The sequence below is a fragment of the Mya arenaria genome, chromosome 7 (assembly GCF_026914265.1).
Source record: "Mya arenaria isolate MELC-2E11 chromosome 7, ASM2691426v1".
Taxonomy (NCBI): Eukaryota; Metazoa; Mollusca; class Bivalvia; order Myida; family Myidae; genus Mya; species Mya arenaria.
In genome coordinates, this window is record NC_069128.1 from 59,362,169 (window position 1) to 59,376,145 (window position 13,977).

Below are 13,977 nucleotides of genomic sequence, written 5' to 3' on the forward strand. Positions count from 1 at the left end.
TTATATAGCAAATATACCTCAAATTTAGAAAGGTTACAGTATACCAAACTTTATTGGAGAACACAGCGAACCATAGTGTAAGGATCATACATGAAGCCATGACAATGAGCTGGTCAAGTTCCACTTGTATTTGAAATCCTCCTTCATTGTTGGAGCAAATCTTTATAGAAGCTAGTCATAACTTAAGAGAGGATACAGCATACAGTATGCTTTGTGAGGTTTCAGTCTACCATATTTCATGAAAGGTTACATCGTACCTCAAGCTTTGAAAGGAGTTTGTCTTATTTGGTTGGTAGTGCTTTTCTAAGGTTTGAGCAAAGGCTGCCAATACATGCCTGACTTCTTATAGAAAGGATTGTTACAGCTTTTAAGGGGTTACACCATACTTGAAGCTTTTATAGGAGTTTGCCTTATTTGGTTGGTTACAAGTGCTTTTCAAAGGTTTGAGCAAAGGCTACAAATATGTGCCTGCCATCTTATAGGAAGGATCAAAGCAGCTTTTGAGAGGTTACACCATACCTGAAGCTTTGATAGGAGTTGGTCATGTTCGTCTTGTAGTTGGAGAGCTTCCTCAAGATTGGAGCCGACCTCCATAAGGTCTGGCTCCATCTGGTGGACGCGCACTCGAATCCAGTCCCCGCACTGAAATACACACAAACATGGAGGGAAATGTAAGAGTCCTTATAGTACATATAGCAGATGTTAAACAGCATGTACCCTGCACCTGGATGATAATGTCCAATGACATAGGATTACATCATGTCCTTCCTCAGAAATAGGATAACAATAAGATAAATAACATGGCAAGTATTAATAATTATCATCATTATATCATATATTGGAGGACCATATGATATCCATGTAAAGGAAAATGTACATATGCATGGCAGGTCCCCAGCTTATAGCATCCTCCTATAAGTGCAGCATAGCCCTAAACTTTAATTCTTATAAATGGTCTGGGGTCCGTTTCATCTCCTCGACTCCTAGGACCAATTTAGTACCTTTGAATGCAGTGCTACTGTTGGAAACTCTTTTGAGCTTTAATAACGCTGATGAGACCATTCCTGATGAAGCATGTCCCAGAAGTTTATTTACAGTAGAGCAATCATCACATAATGATGTATATGCAATAACATGAACTAAACACCATTAATAATCAATTATCTTAGAACACAGAACTTTGGGATAATATTGGTTCCATCTGTTCACATGGAAACAACTGTTTCACTGCATGGAAACCATTCAGAATGTTCCACCTTGAAGTCTGGCTGGGCTTATGAGCAGTCAAACTTACTCTGAGAAATAGGTGTGATAATAATGGGGTTTTAAACCACTTCAAAGAAATATTATCATATAAGATTCGGTTTTAAGAATGATAAAGGCTTAAGAGATTTTTGGTCTGACAAACTTTGAATACACGTCTAACCAAATATATTAGTCAAAAATCTTGCAGCCCCCCTGGATGATGTACATAAGTTTAGCAATGATATGGAAACCAATTTAATGACTGATTACAAGAGATAGGTGAGATATGAAGGTTCACTGGAAGTCTGAGAGGCAGGAAGCGTGATTCACCATGGCTACAGGCCAAAATAGCAGGCATTCCAGATACACCTAACTCTTATCTTGTGATAGAAACTGGCAAGATTTTATCGATTTTTAAGATTCTTAAGAATTTTGCGAAAAAATCTTGTAATTCATATTGCATAAGGAATCTTGTGAGATGTGACGGAAGTTGTTATTATTGGTTTAATGATGGGGGGGGGGGTTGCTGTTGTAGTTCTAGTCATTAATGTTGTTGATTATGTGTTGTTGTTTTTGTTGTTGTTGGTAGTAATGGTTACATGATGATGATGATGATGATGATGATGATGATGATGATGATGATGATGATGATGATGATGATGATGATGATAGTCAGTAAAGCGCCATGCTATTGGTCAAGCATTTGTTGGTTTGAGTCCCAGATCGGGAACCCTTCTCCTCCCAGATAGACTGTCCTCATGTTAGAAGTAAAAGGCAGGAGTGCCAGTGTACCAGCTTAAAAGGAGTGAGTGAAGTGTGTGTTGGTAGGAACCAGGCTTATTTTATAAACCAAACAGTAGAAACCTTTGAGATCCTTAAAACTTCATTCAAACAGATACTTTTGGGTAACATTCTCTTAAACATTGAGAACAATATCACTGATATTTAACGTAGAACATAAAATGAACAGATGCCAAAACAGTTCGTCTTTTGGGATTCAGACAATCAAAAGTCTAACTCTTAAGACGACCTTGGAGCAAGAACAATTTTGTAACAACATCACAGATATGACACCAGAACATTAAAACGTTACATAAGCCAAAACAGACGGTCCTTAAGGATTCAAACAATCAAATCACTTACTCGTAAGATAGCGAGGACGACCTTGGATCGTCCGGCCTGCACGGCAACAGTACTGATCGTGGTCGTCGATGGCGTCTTTTCGGATAAATCCGTTATATCAGAAGCTCGATCCGACATTTTGGTATATTTTTGTTAATTCCTTTTTGTATCACAAAAAGATATTGCACACATTTGAATAAGTAGGTTTCTTCGTTTTCAAAAGGGCGTAATCTTTTTGGGGCATTTAGAAGCAATTTTAATTTTTCAGTTTAGAAAAAAGCGAAACTAAACAGCAATGCATGCAGTTCGGCTCTTAATTTCCTTCTAAACCATTTCTTGATGATATCTTCTGCTACACCTTAGAATCAGGAACATTCCATTTTGTCTGAAACCTGGAAGGGGGGGCAAGATAACATCACTTACATAAGGAAACCATTTTCGGCAAAACAGATTGAAATCTACCTTGTACTGAATTTGAAAGACAACTTTATTAAATAAATCCCTTAAATTTTCATATTTGAAAGCATCAAAATCCCAAATAACAACATCAAATAACATCAAAAGCTAGGAGAACCCCCTTCTCAAAGAATAAGACAATCCTACAGGGAACCAAAAGGTAAACAACAGGTGAGAATGCTGCCAAGCTGGGAACCAAGTAACCGAATAAGGCACATGGTATGTGCAACCGCTGCTGAGTCTGAGTCTTCTGAAGTTAGAGATGAAAGCGATACAGTTGTAAGTCCTTGTATTCTAAATTTGACTTAAAACACATGCGCTTACAACATGTTTGTATCTGTTCTTGTCAGGTAAAAGTCTGGCTGCTGGATACAAAATAATTTGTTATGTAAGCTGAAGAATGGTTGAATCAAGTTGTCGTCTTTGCAAGAAGCAGTAAAATTACTAGATTTTGATATGAAAAATTACCCATAAAACAAATACATGTGTGATTGTCCCGATTTTTGTTACAAGCCAAAATTTGGCTGAAGATGTAATATGTTTTATACAAGTTGTTATTTATATATTTAATGCTGTTAATTTGAAATTTCAGACTGAAATTAAATGAATTTACAATAGTTTCATACAACTTAGAATGGTGGATCCAAATAAATTACAAAAATTTGGAGGATTAAAAATAATGATATGGATAGAATAGAAACCTAAGAAATCTTCTTAGCGATATTTTTCCACGGTCATGGCCAGTCTATGCAGTAAAGCATTTCATGCCATAATATGAACATTGTGTGCATAACATTGGTTGATAAGATGCACTAAAATAAAACATTCCAATTAATAATGGGCGTCTGGTGATGGAATTACAGTTTATTTTGATTTGCATTCACACTGCAAATTGAATCCTGCATTAAAAATGAAATACACAAGATTTGTTATGTTAATTTTTTTTTGTATAACTATATAATATTGCCATATTTTAAAGTTAGGTTTGTAATATTTTTTTGCCAAAATAAAAATTATAAAGCCATGATCAAAATGTTATATTTTTTCTATGATTCTGAAAATGTATTTTCAAAATATTGATTATACATATTTTCATTATATAAAGGTGGCGAGCAATCAAAGGCTATTCGGACATTGTAACAATTACTGTGAGCACTGCAGTTGAAATCTGAGAGAACAACTGACCCTTGTTTTACACAACCCTGCAATCTTTATAAATGTTCATGTCAAAACAATCAGGCAACAAAATGCAATGAGCCATTCAACTGACATAAACCACAACAGTATATTATATTAGACAGAAACGCAGTTCAGTAGAGAAACAAAATACATATCGGGAAGATTCTGAACGTGTTCCAGGATTTCCAGTAAAATTAGTCTCTACATTTCAACATCAATGATCAGCCAAATGTTCAGGTAGAACTGTATTACTGTATGTTTTCTACGTTCTATACTAAAGGGCAACAGCTAAAAAGCTCTAAATGAGATATAAAAAAAAGCAAGATAGAAGCTTATTGCTTTCAATGATCAATTTTTGTTCTGTTTCCAAGGTTACTGAGATAAACAAGCCAGCTTCAGTCAAGTTACTGATAAGCCCACAGGCTTTCATAAGAGTAGATTCCCTGCCAGTGCCAGGTAAATACCTCATGGACCCGGGTTGTGTAAACAGCATAGCAGAGTATGTGTTTTCCTGCCATTATCTAAAGCAATGATCTGATAAGTCATGTCTGATAAGCCACAGTCTGGCTTCTTGGTAAGTTATAGTATTGATAGCTGCACCCAATGGATATCGGTTTCATAGATTTCCAATCTATGGAATTCTTATAATTTATATAACTTTTCTAGAAGGGTTCATGTTTTAATCATTTATACCAATGCCACTAGTTTTACTGTTAGCTGTCATGGCTGGGTCCTAATGAAGTGGTCAAAATATCAACTTTGTTCAATTTATTGTTTTCTTTTTTTGAGAACATTTCCATTTTGTTTTATGGTATATATCAAATTATTTTAATAGGGAAAAACTTTCATAAATATTTCTTCAAAAATTATATAATATTTTTTCCATATTTTATATAATTTCAAATGGAGAGATCTATTAATTCAATTATAATTGGACATTATAAATACAGAAATGCTGATGGTTTATGAAGTATATAGAAACTGCACATTTTGAAGTAGCTAAAAGCAATGAACACCATATTTTGGGCGATCCAAATATAAATGAAAAAGTATAAGAACAGTACAAAAACATTTCCAGTGTTAATATATCATTCAAAATCACCATTACATCTAAAAGAAACTTAAAATATTTGAAAGCCTCCAGCTGCGAACATTGAAGTGTTAGGCTGTTTGATTAGAATGTGCCAAAAGTAATCAGCCCACATCCAAAATACCTTTGAAACCACAGACTTCACCTGGCAAAACGCAATATTGGGACCATGGTAGATGCAATAAAGTGGTTGTGGTGGTGGTGCTGCTGCTGCTACTGATGATGATGGTGATGATTATGATGATGATGATGATGATGATGATGATGATGATGATGATGATGATGATGATGATGAAGATGATGATGATGATGATGATGTTATGATGGTTGTGGTGGTGGCCGTGCTTCTGCTGCTGCTGCTAAGGGTGATGCTGCTGATGGTGATGATGTTAAAAAAGATGATGATATCAATGATGATAATCATGATGGTGAATAGTGTTGTTTAGGTGATGATGATAATGATTATGGTGTGGGACTTCAGAAGCTATTTGAAAGACATAACTAATAAAACTAAGATATTTCTAAACTTTATTTATTACAACTGTTTAATATTTTTACTGTGGAGAGGCCCTTTCAGTGTCAGCAGAGCTGAAACGCAAATTCTCCATTTATTCCTGGCCAGATTGATGAAGCCAAGCCAAGTCATCTACCTGAAGATACCTTTATTTATTGCCGGTACATGACTGTGAACATCTGACAGCCAAATGATTCAGGCTGTATAGCAGAGAACTGCGCAATAGACATGTAACATGTTTGTCTGACTGGAAATACTTTATGGTGGTTTTTGTCTTAAAATGATCCAAATTCCTATGATATTCCTGAGAGGATGCTAACACTCACTCCTGTATTATGATGCCCGATTCACATTTCTATAAGCTTAATAGAGATCAATCTAATTGAAGTAGCTGGAGTGAATTATATTTAACATGCAATTGTTGAAGAAGTACATTGCCCTCACATTCATTCGGACCTGGCTAAACCAGTTATAGCTTTATAGTCCCATATTTCTTATTCGATGGGTACCTGCAAGATTATCATTGTATATATTTCTATTTATGAAATTGGTTGAAGACAACCCTTAAACTTGTTTCAGTTCCACGGGCTTGTTTCAGTCAAGATCTCAGTTGTCAATTGAACTTCTTTTGTCATATTTTCATTATTTGGCAAAAATTTAGCATGAAATATCAAAGATGAAAACACAGCAGAAAAAAACAAAAAACATAATGACTTTATGCCATCTGTGATGTTACTACAGATTTAAGATCTTTGAGGCTACAACTAAAACGGACCCCAGCCCTGTGAAGCTAAGCTCACAATTTCAGCATCCCACTGAAAATCAAGCCCAATTTCCTGCGATGATCCATAATCATCTTTTCAACGCCCAAGTATGAAGAACGCGATTTCATCACTGTGCTTGATTTAAACTGTACCTATAATATGCTATTATCGATGACTGACCTGCTCAATTTCCCGTTTAAGGTCAGGCACCCTTCGATGGTCCATGACCTTCTCCTCATCGTCCAGATATGAAGCACGGGACTTCAGCACCGCGCTAATTTCCCGCTGTACCTCCTCTTTTTCGCGACTTTCAGCATGCCCTTCCAGCGTCTCTCCAGTTTGAAATCGTGTCAACAACTCCTGGAAACAGCAATTTTCCAGTTATGGTTATCATGTTGATGGCTTTATTGTTTGTATCACATTATACAAATATCATAGTAACGTCATTTCATGATTTTGACAGGCTTAAAGAAGCATTGATACTGCAGCATTCAAAACTTGAATTTCAGCATTCAAAACTTGAATTTCAGCATTCAAAACTTGAATTTAAGTGTTAGTGTCCCTTCAGGAACTCAATATAGAACTAATGTATTGTCAACATATTTACCAAGTTTCATGCCAATATATTAAAAAGTTTATAAGCAAAAGATAAGCTGGTTTGCTGGACAACTGTTGGTGGAACAGATGAGTGGAAAAAGAGGTAATGACAATACATGTAAGGCTAACATAAGTGCTGCGGAGTGAATGCCAACATTAGCCTGTTTTTTCAGCCAAACAAGGAGCATCACTTGACACGGGCAAGAAATGTACCAAGTTTCATTCTAATATTTTGAACAATTTTTGAGTTATGGCCAACTATTTTGTATGCCAATGAAGTCACCAAGATGATCACAATATTCTGACTTACTTTCTTCAGAAAACCCCAGACAAGATAAAAATGAATACCGTATTATATCATGTATAGGACGCTAGCATAGATAGGACGCAGGCAAAAAAATAGTTGAGAAAACGGGTAAAAACCCTTAATATATAAGATAGGACGCAGCGGAAAAATGTCAAAATCGGAGCCGAAAAATTGAGGTTGGTCAAGTATTTATAACATATATATTGAAGTAAAAAACAAACAAAAAATTGTATATGAGGCATATTTTGATAACTGTCTTGTGTATTTCGATAATTATCGTCGTATTTTGGTAATTTAGCGTACACAACAATGACCATTTTATGTTGTGAGTGTCCAGAACATTTACGCATATTATAAGACTTATACAAATGCCATAATAGTCCCGACTGACAGTCAACCGTTGCAACCGTTGCAATAGTCTCGGCATGCCTTCTGAATGACAGTCAACAGTTGCAACCGTTGCAATCGCAACAAAACTGATGATTGTTTTGATAAGGCTTGTCGCTGTGCGGATTAAAGCATGTCGGCATAATTAAGTGTCGGTAATTAGCCTTGCCAGCGGAAGGCACATCGGGTAAAGTGCGAACAAACAACCATAAGGTATTACCATCACAATAGTTTGTTCTATTGATGTTTTTCTAATGACAGACAGCGGGTGTTTTTCACACCTTCGCACATTTGAAAAGATTTGATAGTGACAATAGTGCTACTTTGCGTTATGCACATTCCTTTATCAATTTTTTAGAACAGTTACATACAAAATGTTTTGTAAAATATCGAAACATTAAAATCATAAACAACGATTAATTGATATTTACCTCCTTTCCCGATTTCCGTTACCGTTATAACTCAATCCAGTTAAAGTGCTGACTCACATCGAGATTTTGTGAGTAGCGTCCCTTTTATAAAAAAGTAAACACTCGTGTTTTTTTCAATTTATTTCTCAATAAATCATTTTAAAGTAAACATTCAATATATTTCTGCGTGTGTTCACTTGCGTGATTTTACCTATGTCAGTTGTTCTTTTCGGTGACGCAGTACAGATACTTACTATTACCGCGTTCTTCCCCGGTCCGATATTTTCGACCTGAAATGGACTTGGAAAAAAACAGATGAAATTCTAATAGCATAGAAAGGATGCAGGCAATTTTTAAGACGAGAATTGGGGGTAAAAAAGTGCGTCCTATGCATGATATAATACGGTACTGATTCTTATAATGAGTGACAAATTATTGAAAATGAATAAAACAAAAAAAGCATCATTTACACATTATGACCCAATTCAATCTCATACCTGGAAGCTTTTTGGAGGACTATCTGACCGCCGAGATAAGTGGAACTTGGGCAAGATGTCCACCTTCGGGGGCGGGGGTTTGGACAGGTCAGGGGTGCTCTTGGTGATTGGCAGAGTGTCAGGGATCATGTATCTTGACGATGAAGACATTCGGGTGTGTTTGTCCTTGTCTGCTGCTGTCGTTGTTTTGTCATTATTGTTGGTATTGTCTCTGTTTGCTTGTGGCTGGTTTGAAATGTTCGGCTGAGACTGTGTTATACTGTAAATGATATTCTCTTGTGGTTTAATGGTTGATGATGTTTTGGAATCCTTGGACAAATCAGATTTGTGCATTCCAGTGAACTTTCCAGGCACCAAAAGGTCTGGCTCGGAATGAAAAACATTGTTTGAAACATCTTGTGGTGTCTGAGAGAATGAACTGTTATGTGAACTTGGTGGGTGAGCTTGTGGTTGATATGGGCCAGCATCAGCTGGCTGAGATGGGAATCGTGAATGCTGTGACTGGTATGACTGTGGCTGAATGATCTGCTCCTCCAGTGACAGAGGTTCTACCTCCATTGGAGAGGCTGATCTTTGTCGCTCAGACGAAGGATATGTCATTTGTTGTTCAGATGGAGCATATGTCATTTGTTGTTCAGACGGAGCATATGCTCTTTCTTGTTCAGACGGAGCATATATCATTTGTTGCTCAGACGGAGCATATGCATTTCTTGAGGGCTCTTGTTGTGTGTAAGGTGTTTGTTCCTGGCTGGTTGGAACGATTCCGTAACTTGGCTGTGGAATGTGGCGGGAAAAGTCCTCTGATATTGGGTAGTATGACTGACTCACATGTGGCTCAGACATTACAGTTCCATACTCATCTCTCCTGACCTGCGGTTCACTAACATGCTGGCCATTGGTTACAGGGCCATCAGGTTTGTCCTTGGCCCTTGACCTTTGACTCTTGATAATTTCAGCAGTTTTTCTCCTATCACCTTTCTTGATAATTTTTGGAACATCCTGCCTCCCAAAACTCTGAGCTCTGATTGGCTGCCCTAGAGATGACCTTGAAGGCAGGGGCATAGTCTGTGACTTTGAGTCTGTTTGATCCTGTGACCTTTGACCTCTTTGACCTTGACCTTCATCAAGGGGGTAGGATTTAAGGGCAGATTTGGAGAATCTCTGTGTCACAGAGGGGGGTTGTCCAGTTTGCTCCATTTCTTTCCAGTATCGATTAAGTTCAGACATTTTATGGTCCAGTTTTCTGAGACGGTTGTTGATGGTTTCTGTGGCACTCTGGTCTTCGGTACTTAAGACTTTTTCATGACTGAAAGTACAAGGTAAAATATTGAATAAGTTACTAGGGGGTAATCTAACTAATACTATGACTATTGAATGTAATAAACAATAACTTATTGGATTTCAATTGCTCTTGTTTTTTTTGTTTTTAAATATTCAAGTTTTGAAGTGAAAAGAGTTTAAATAGATTGGCAAGTTTTTCAAATTCTGGTATGATAATTATCATATATTATTGAAAAACATTTTTTTGTTCATTCTATTACGAATTAAATTTTCTGTCAAGGTCAATGAAATGGTAACTTAAACATTAGTTAATCAGTGTCAATCGGTGGTTTACACATCAGGAAATGTGTGGCGTGTGCAACCTTCGGGAAAGGAAATGCCTCGTGTCGGAGTATGTTTTGGTGGCAAAAGGGTAAACAGTCAATGTTAAGCAACAGCTAGTTTCACAATCACAAAATGGTACTTTTTATTGTTTACAACTGTTAGTACAAATATGTCTTCTAAACATTTGTTAATGTTTCTGTTTATTTCTAGAAAAGATATGACATAAGCTCAGTGCCAGAGTTTAAAGGAGACAGGTAGTCCAAGTGATAACATTATTTGTGAAATTCTGAAAATTTTTAAATGATATGGTCAACATTGATGAATTTGATAGAAAGTGATGATAAGATGACATAGAGGATAATTGTTTGACTCAGTGTAAGATTTTAATATATTTCACTGGGTGAGCATCACAAGTTTTATTTCTCGATTGGGGTCGCCATGAGGGAAACATTCACTTTTTGTGTTCATGAGGTGAAATATTTTGCGATCTTACACTGAGTCAAGTAATTATTTTTTTATTATATGCAAAGAAATGGTATTTAAAGACATTTAATAGCATTTTTTTATAAAACCAGCCAATCTGTATGCGCATGTTATGATATTTCGAAAATGACCTCTTTGTTTTTGTGTCTCAGTCCTGTGCACACTGATATTTGTTCAATTCATTTTCAGAACAGTGAATTATATCAAATTGTTATTTCATTGTTTGAAACAGTGAAATACTGTTTTTATTTCACTGATAAATCTCTATAAATCACCAGAAAGCATATACTATTTTATTTCATTTTGTTTTGAGTCAGCAAGATGAGTTTCTAACAAAACAGAACACGAAGCACAAGGTACAGACAAGCAATGAAAGTGCCTGGTGAAAAAAGGAAATAGAGTTGATGAAGACTAGAACTTTAAATGAATTGTTTATGTTCTCATTTATTTGTATCATACAAATAAGACATACAATCTTCCCTTACTTCAAAGAAATTTCTCATCAGTATTGATAGAAATATATAAATATTAGCTGCCTAAGAGAAAATCTACTAAATTGAAAATCTACAAAATTATCTTAAATTTATCTTTACCCATGTCACAAAAAAAAAAAATGTTATTTTGGAAACTAATCAACTGCCAACAATCTCAACTGACAGAAACCAGATTCCTAGCTACTATGCCAAATCCTAAAATAATGCGAGAGAAAATGTTTTGCAGTTGAGATTTCCAAGCCAGGCAAAGGGAAGCAACTCTTTAGAAAACTTGTACCTGTCCGGCCAAACTACAACTTCACTACCAGTCCTGAATACAACATGTTGCCGTGTGAATTCTACTCTCACACAATCACTCATTCAATATATCATATTATACTGATATGTGCATTTCCAGAGTCAAGTAAAACAACGATTTACTGGTGAGAATTATGACTTACTTGAATATAATAAACATTATCTTTCAGTAACATCAGACAATTAGCGAAAAAACAACATTTGCCTTGTTAATCAACTGGCAGTTTTCTGTTAATTTAAGTATGTATATGCAACAAAAACAATAGCTTCTTAGTACAACCAAACAATACTGGAGTAATACAACCAAGCAATCATTATCTCAGACTATTTGACGTAAAGTCAAGCAGGTCAACTACATAGTCACACAATCAGGACGTACCCATCAATGACAATCACGGGCAGGGCTAGCCGCTCCAGCAGAGCGTTGCCCATACGGGACACGTCTGCAATCTCCCGTTCAGTGTCGTATTTCTCTGGTGTGTGTTGAACAAGCGCGTCCCGAACATTCACGTCACCTGTTAGTGTCTGGGCAACCACAACCATAAGTTGTTCCACTCTCTCCAGTAACTGCAAGATGACAAATACAAGTGTAGAGTCTGTATTGTGAAAAAAATTTGCAAGTATGAAAATTAAGATGTTCAATTTAGTACCCCCGTCCCCACCTCCTCCTTAGCTCATTCATTGAACTTTATACTGATTCATTCAGTTTATACTATTATTTTTATATATTTTTGTTTCAGCTTGATTTTAGGAAAGTATCACTGGTGGGATTAAACCTTCAATCTCTCGAGTGTGAGGTGGTCACCTATACCACTGAACTAATCTTACTTTCAAACAATAGCTCAGCCAACAGAGAATGAAGCTTAACCCTTTTGCTAGCAGATCAAGGGCTACTACTCAAAAATGTTATAGAGAGTGAGAGACAGAGGACTTACTGGCCTTACTGATTGTCAGGCATTATCAAGATTTAAACAGTAAACTTTGTGCCATACGCCAACAAACACATATGAGTGTTCATAATTTGGTGAAATACATTGTACGCACCTTGTCTGACTGAGCTAAGAACATAGAAGCAACAGTGAGTCGATTTGCCCGCTCGTTGTTTCCCATGGAAAACCTCTTCCAAGCTTCCTCCAGTCGGTGGGCCAGGACAGTGTTGGGATCAATCTCCATCCGGAGGGAGCGCCGCAGCACTAGGGCGGCTTGGAGGAGCTGCTTCCCATAGTCATAGGTGCCCTGCAAATATATACGGTCAACGGGGTCATTTTATCAACAAGAGCATCATACAATAAATTTTTCAATTCGATAATTCTTGGTTTGGATGAAAAAGTAACTATGTACGATCAAATGCACATGATCTGTGAAAGTGCTTTAATGGTATTTTTTGGTTACAAAACTGAAAGAGAATTTTTTATACCAATGAACAATCTTTAATTCGTCAAGCTTTTATGATGCACAAAAGAGCTTAAATTTTCATTTGATGATTACAAAAGATAAGACCATTTTCTTTTTACAAAGAATGATTCCACAAGTTTTGGCATACCTCAGCTGTTTGTTCGACTCTTCTGTGTTCGTCTTGAAGACTATCAATCTCCTGTGGGGTCTGGCCGATGTGAGTCTGAGTTGTCAACATCACCTCACATAGCTCCACTATCCAAATAATCGCCTGTGGATAGGGGGAAAATGATTATACTACGTTAATGAACCACATGTGTAAAGACCACAAGTTTGGTACTTTCAATACAGAACTGTCCAAGAATGCTTTATGGACCGCTGTTGAATGCCGCCTTGCGATTTTAACAACAGGAAAATATTGTCCTAAGTAAACATGACCAGACAACATATAGCTAGCGCTTCAAAATAAAAAATAAAAATTGGTTATATGAAATATTTGGTATAATATAAGATATGTAACACACCATTTTGGGCATATGCATTATAACAACGCCTAGACAGCCACCGCCTTTGTCCATATACACATTCCGGTGGGCTGACTGGCTGACCCTCAGTGATGTGTAATATTTCTAAATTATCACTTTTCAGAACCACCAGTACCTGTTCAGCATCTTTCTCACACGTGCGTAGCTGTAGCATCTGTTGGAGTTTTAGCCTGCGAACCTCAGCAAGATCATCACAGCGCATCTTCCGCTCCTGTAGCTCTTCTAGTTTCTGTTCAATGTGCTTCGTCTGGCTTGCATAGTCGGGGGAGATGTCTTTGCCAAAAGCGTTTTTGACTGGTCGAGACATCTCGTCTAGAAGGCTGTGGCCATCTTGCATGGCTCGACTGGCTGAGATGTCTGAAACAGCAGAATACAAGTTGAGTAACAAGTTCAGGAATATATAAATCTGAAAGAAATAAAAAGATATAAAAGCAAGAGAAAACCATACTGGCCTTTAGCCATTGAGAAACAAAAACAATCTTGAACAAATTTAAATACATGTATATTTTTGTCATTTTTATGTACGGATAATATATTTTCCTGATTTTTTTTTTTAAATATAACTCTGTCCTGAGAACTTCGTAATTGAA

General features: G+C 36.6%; 1 protein-coding gene across 2 annotated transcripts in view; it reads right to left on the reverse strand.

Moving 5' to 3' along the window:
* The window catches only part of LOC128240368 (titin-like), a 332,344-nt gene that overhangs the window by 300,920 nt on the left and 17,447 nt on the right, over positions 1 to 13,977 (reverse strand). The window contains exons 13-20 of one of the 2 annotated variants that reach the window (XM_052956995.1): positions 13,503 to 13,744; positions 12,991 to 13,113; positions 12,492 to 12,683; positions 11,827 to 12,014; positions 11,428 to 11,460; positions 8,569 to 9,874; positions 6,551 to 6,730; positions 520 to 642 (exon numbers count right to left, since the gene is read on the reverse strand). In XM_052956995.1, coding sequence (XP_052812955.1) covers positions 520 to 642; positions 6,551 to 6,730; positions 8,569 to 9,874; positions 11,428 to 11,460; positions 11,827 to 12,014; positions 12,492 to 12,683; positions 12,991 to 13,113; positions 13,503 to 13,744 — 2,387 coding nt within the window. Of the gene's footprint in view, positions 1 to 519; positions 643 to 2,388; positions 2,673 to 6,550; positions 6,731 to 8,568; positions 9,875 to 11,427; positions 11,461 to 11,826; positions 12,015 to 12,491; positions 12,684 to 12,990; positions 13,114 to 13,502; positions 13,745 to 13,977 lie in introns of those variants that run through there. The other variant, XM_052956996.1, reaches the window with a different exon arrangement.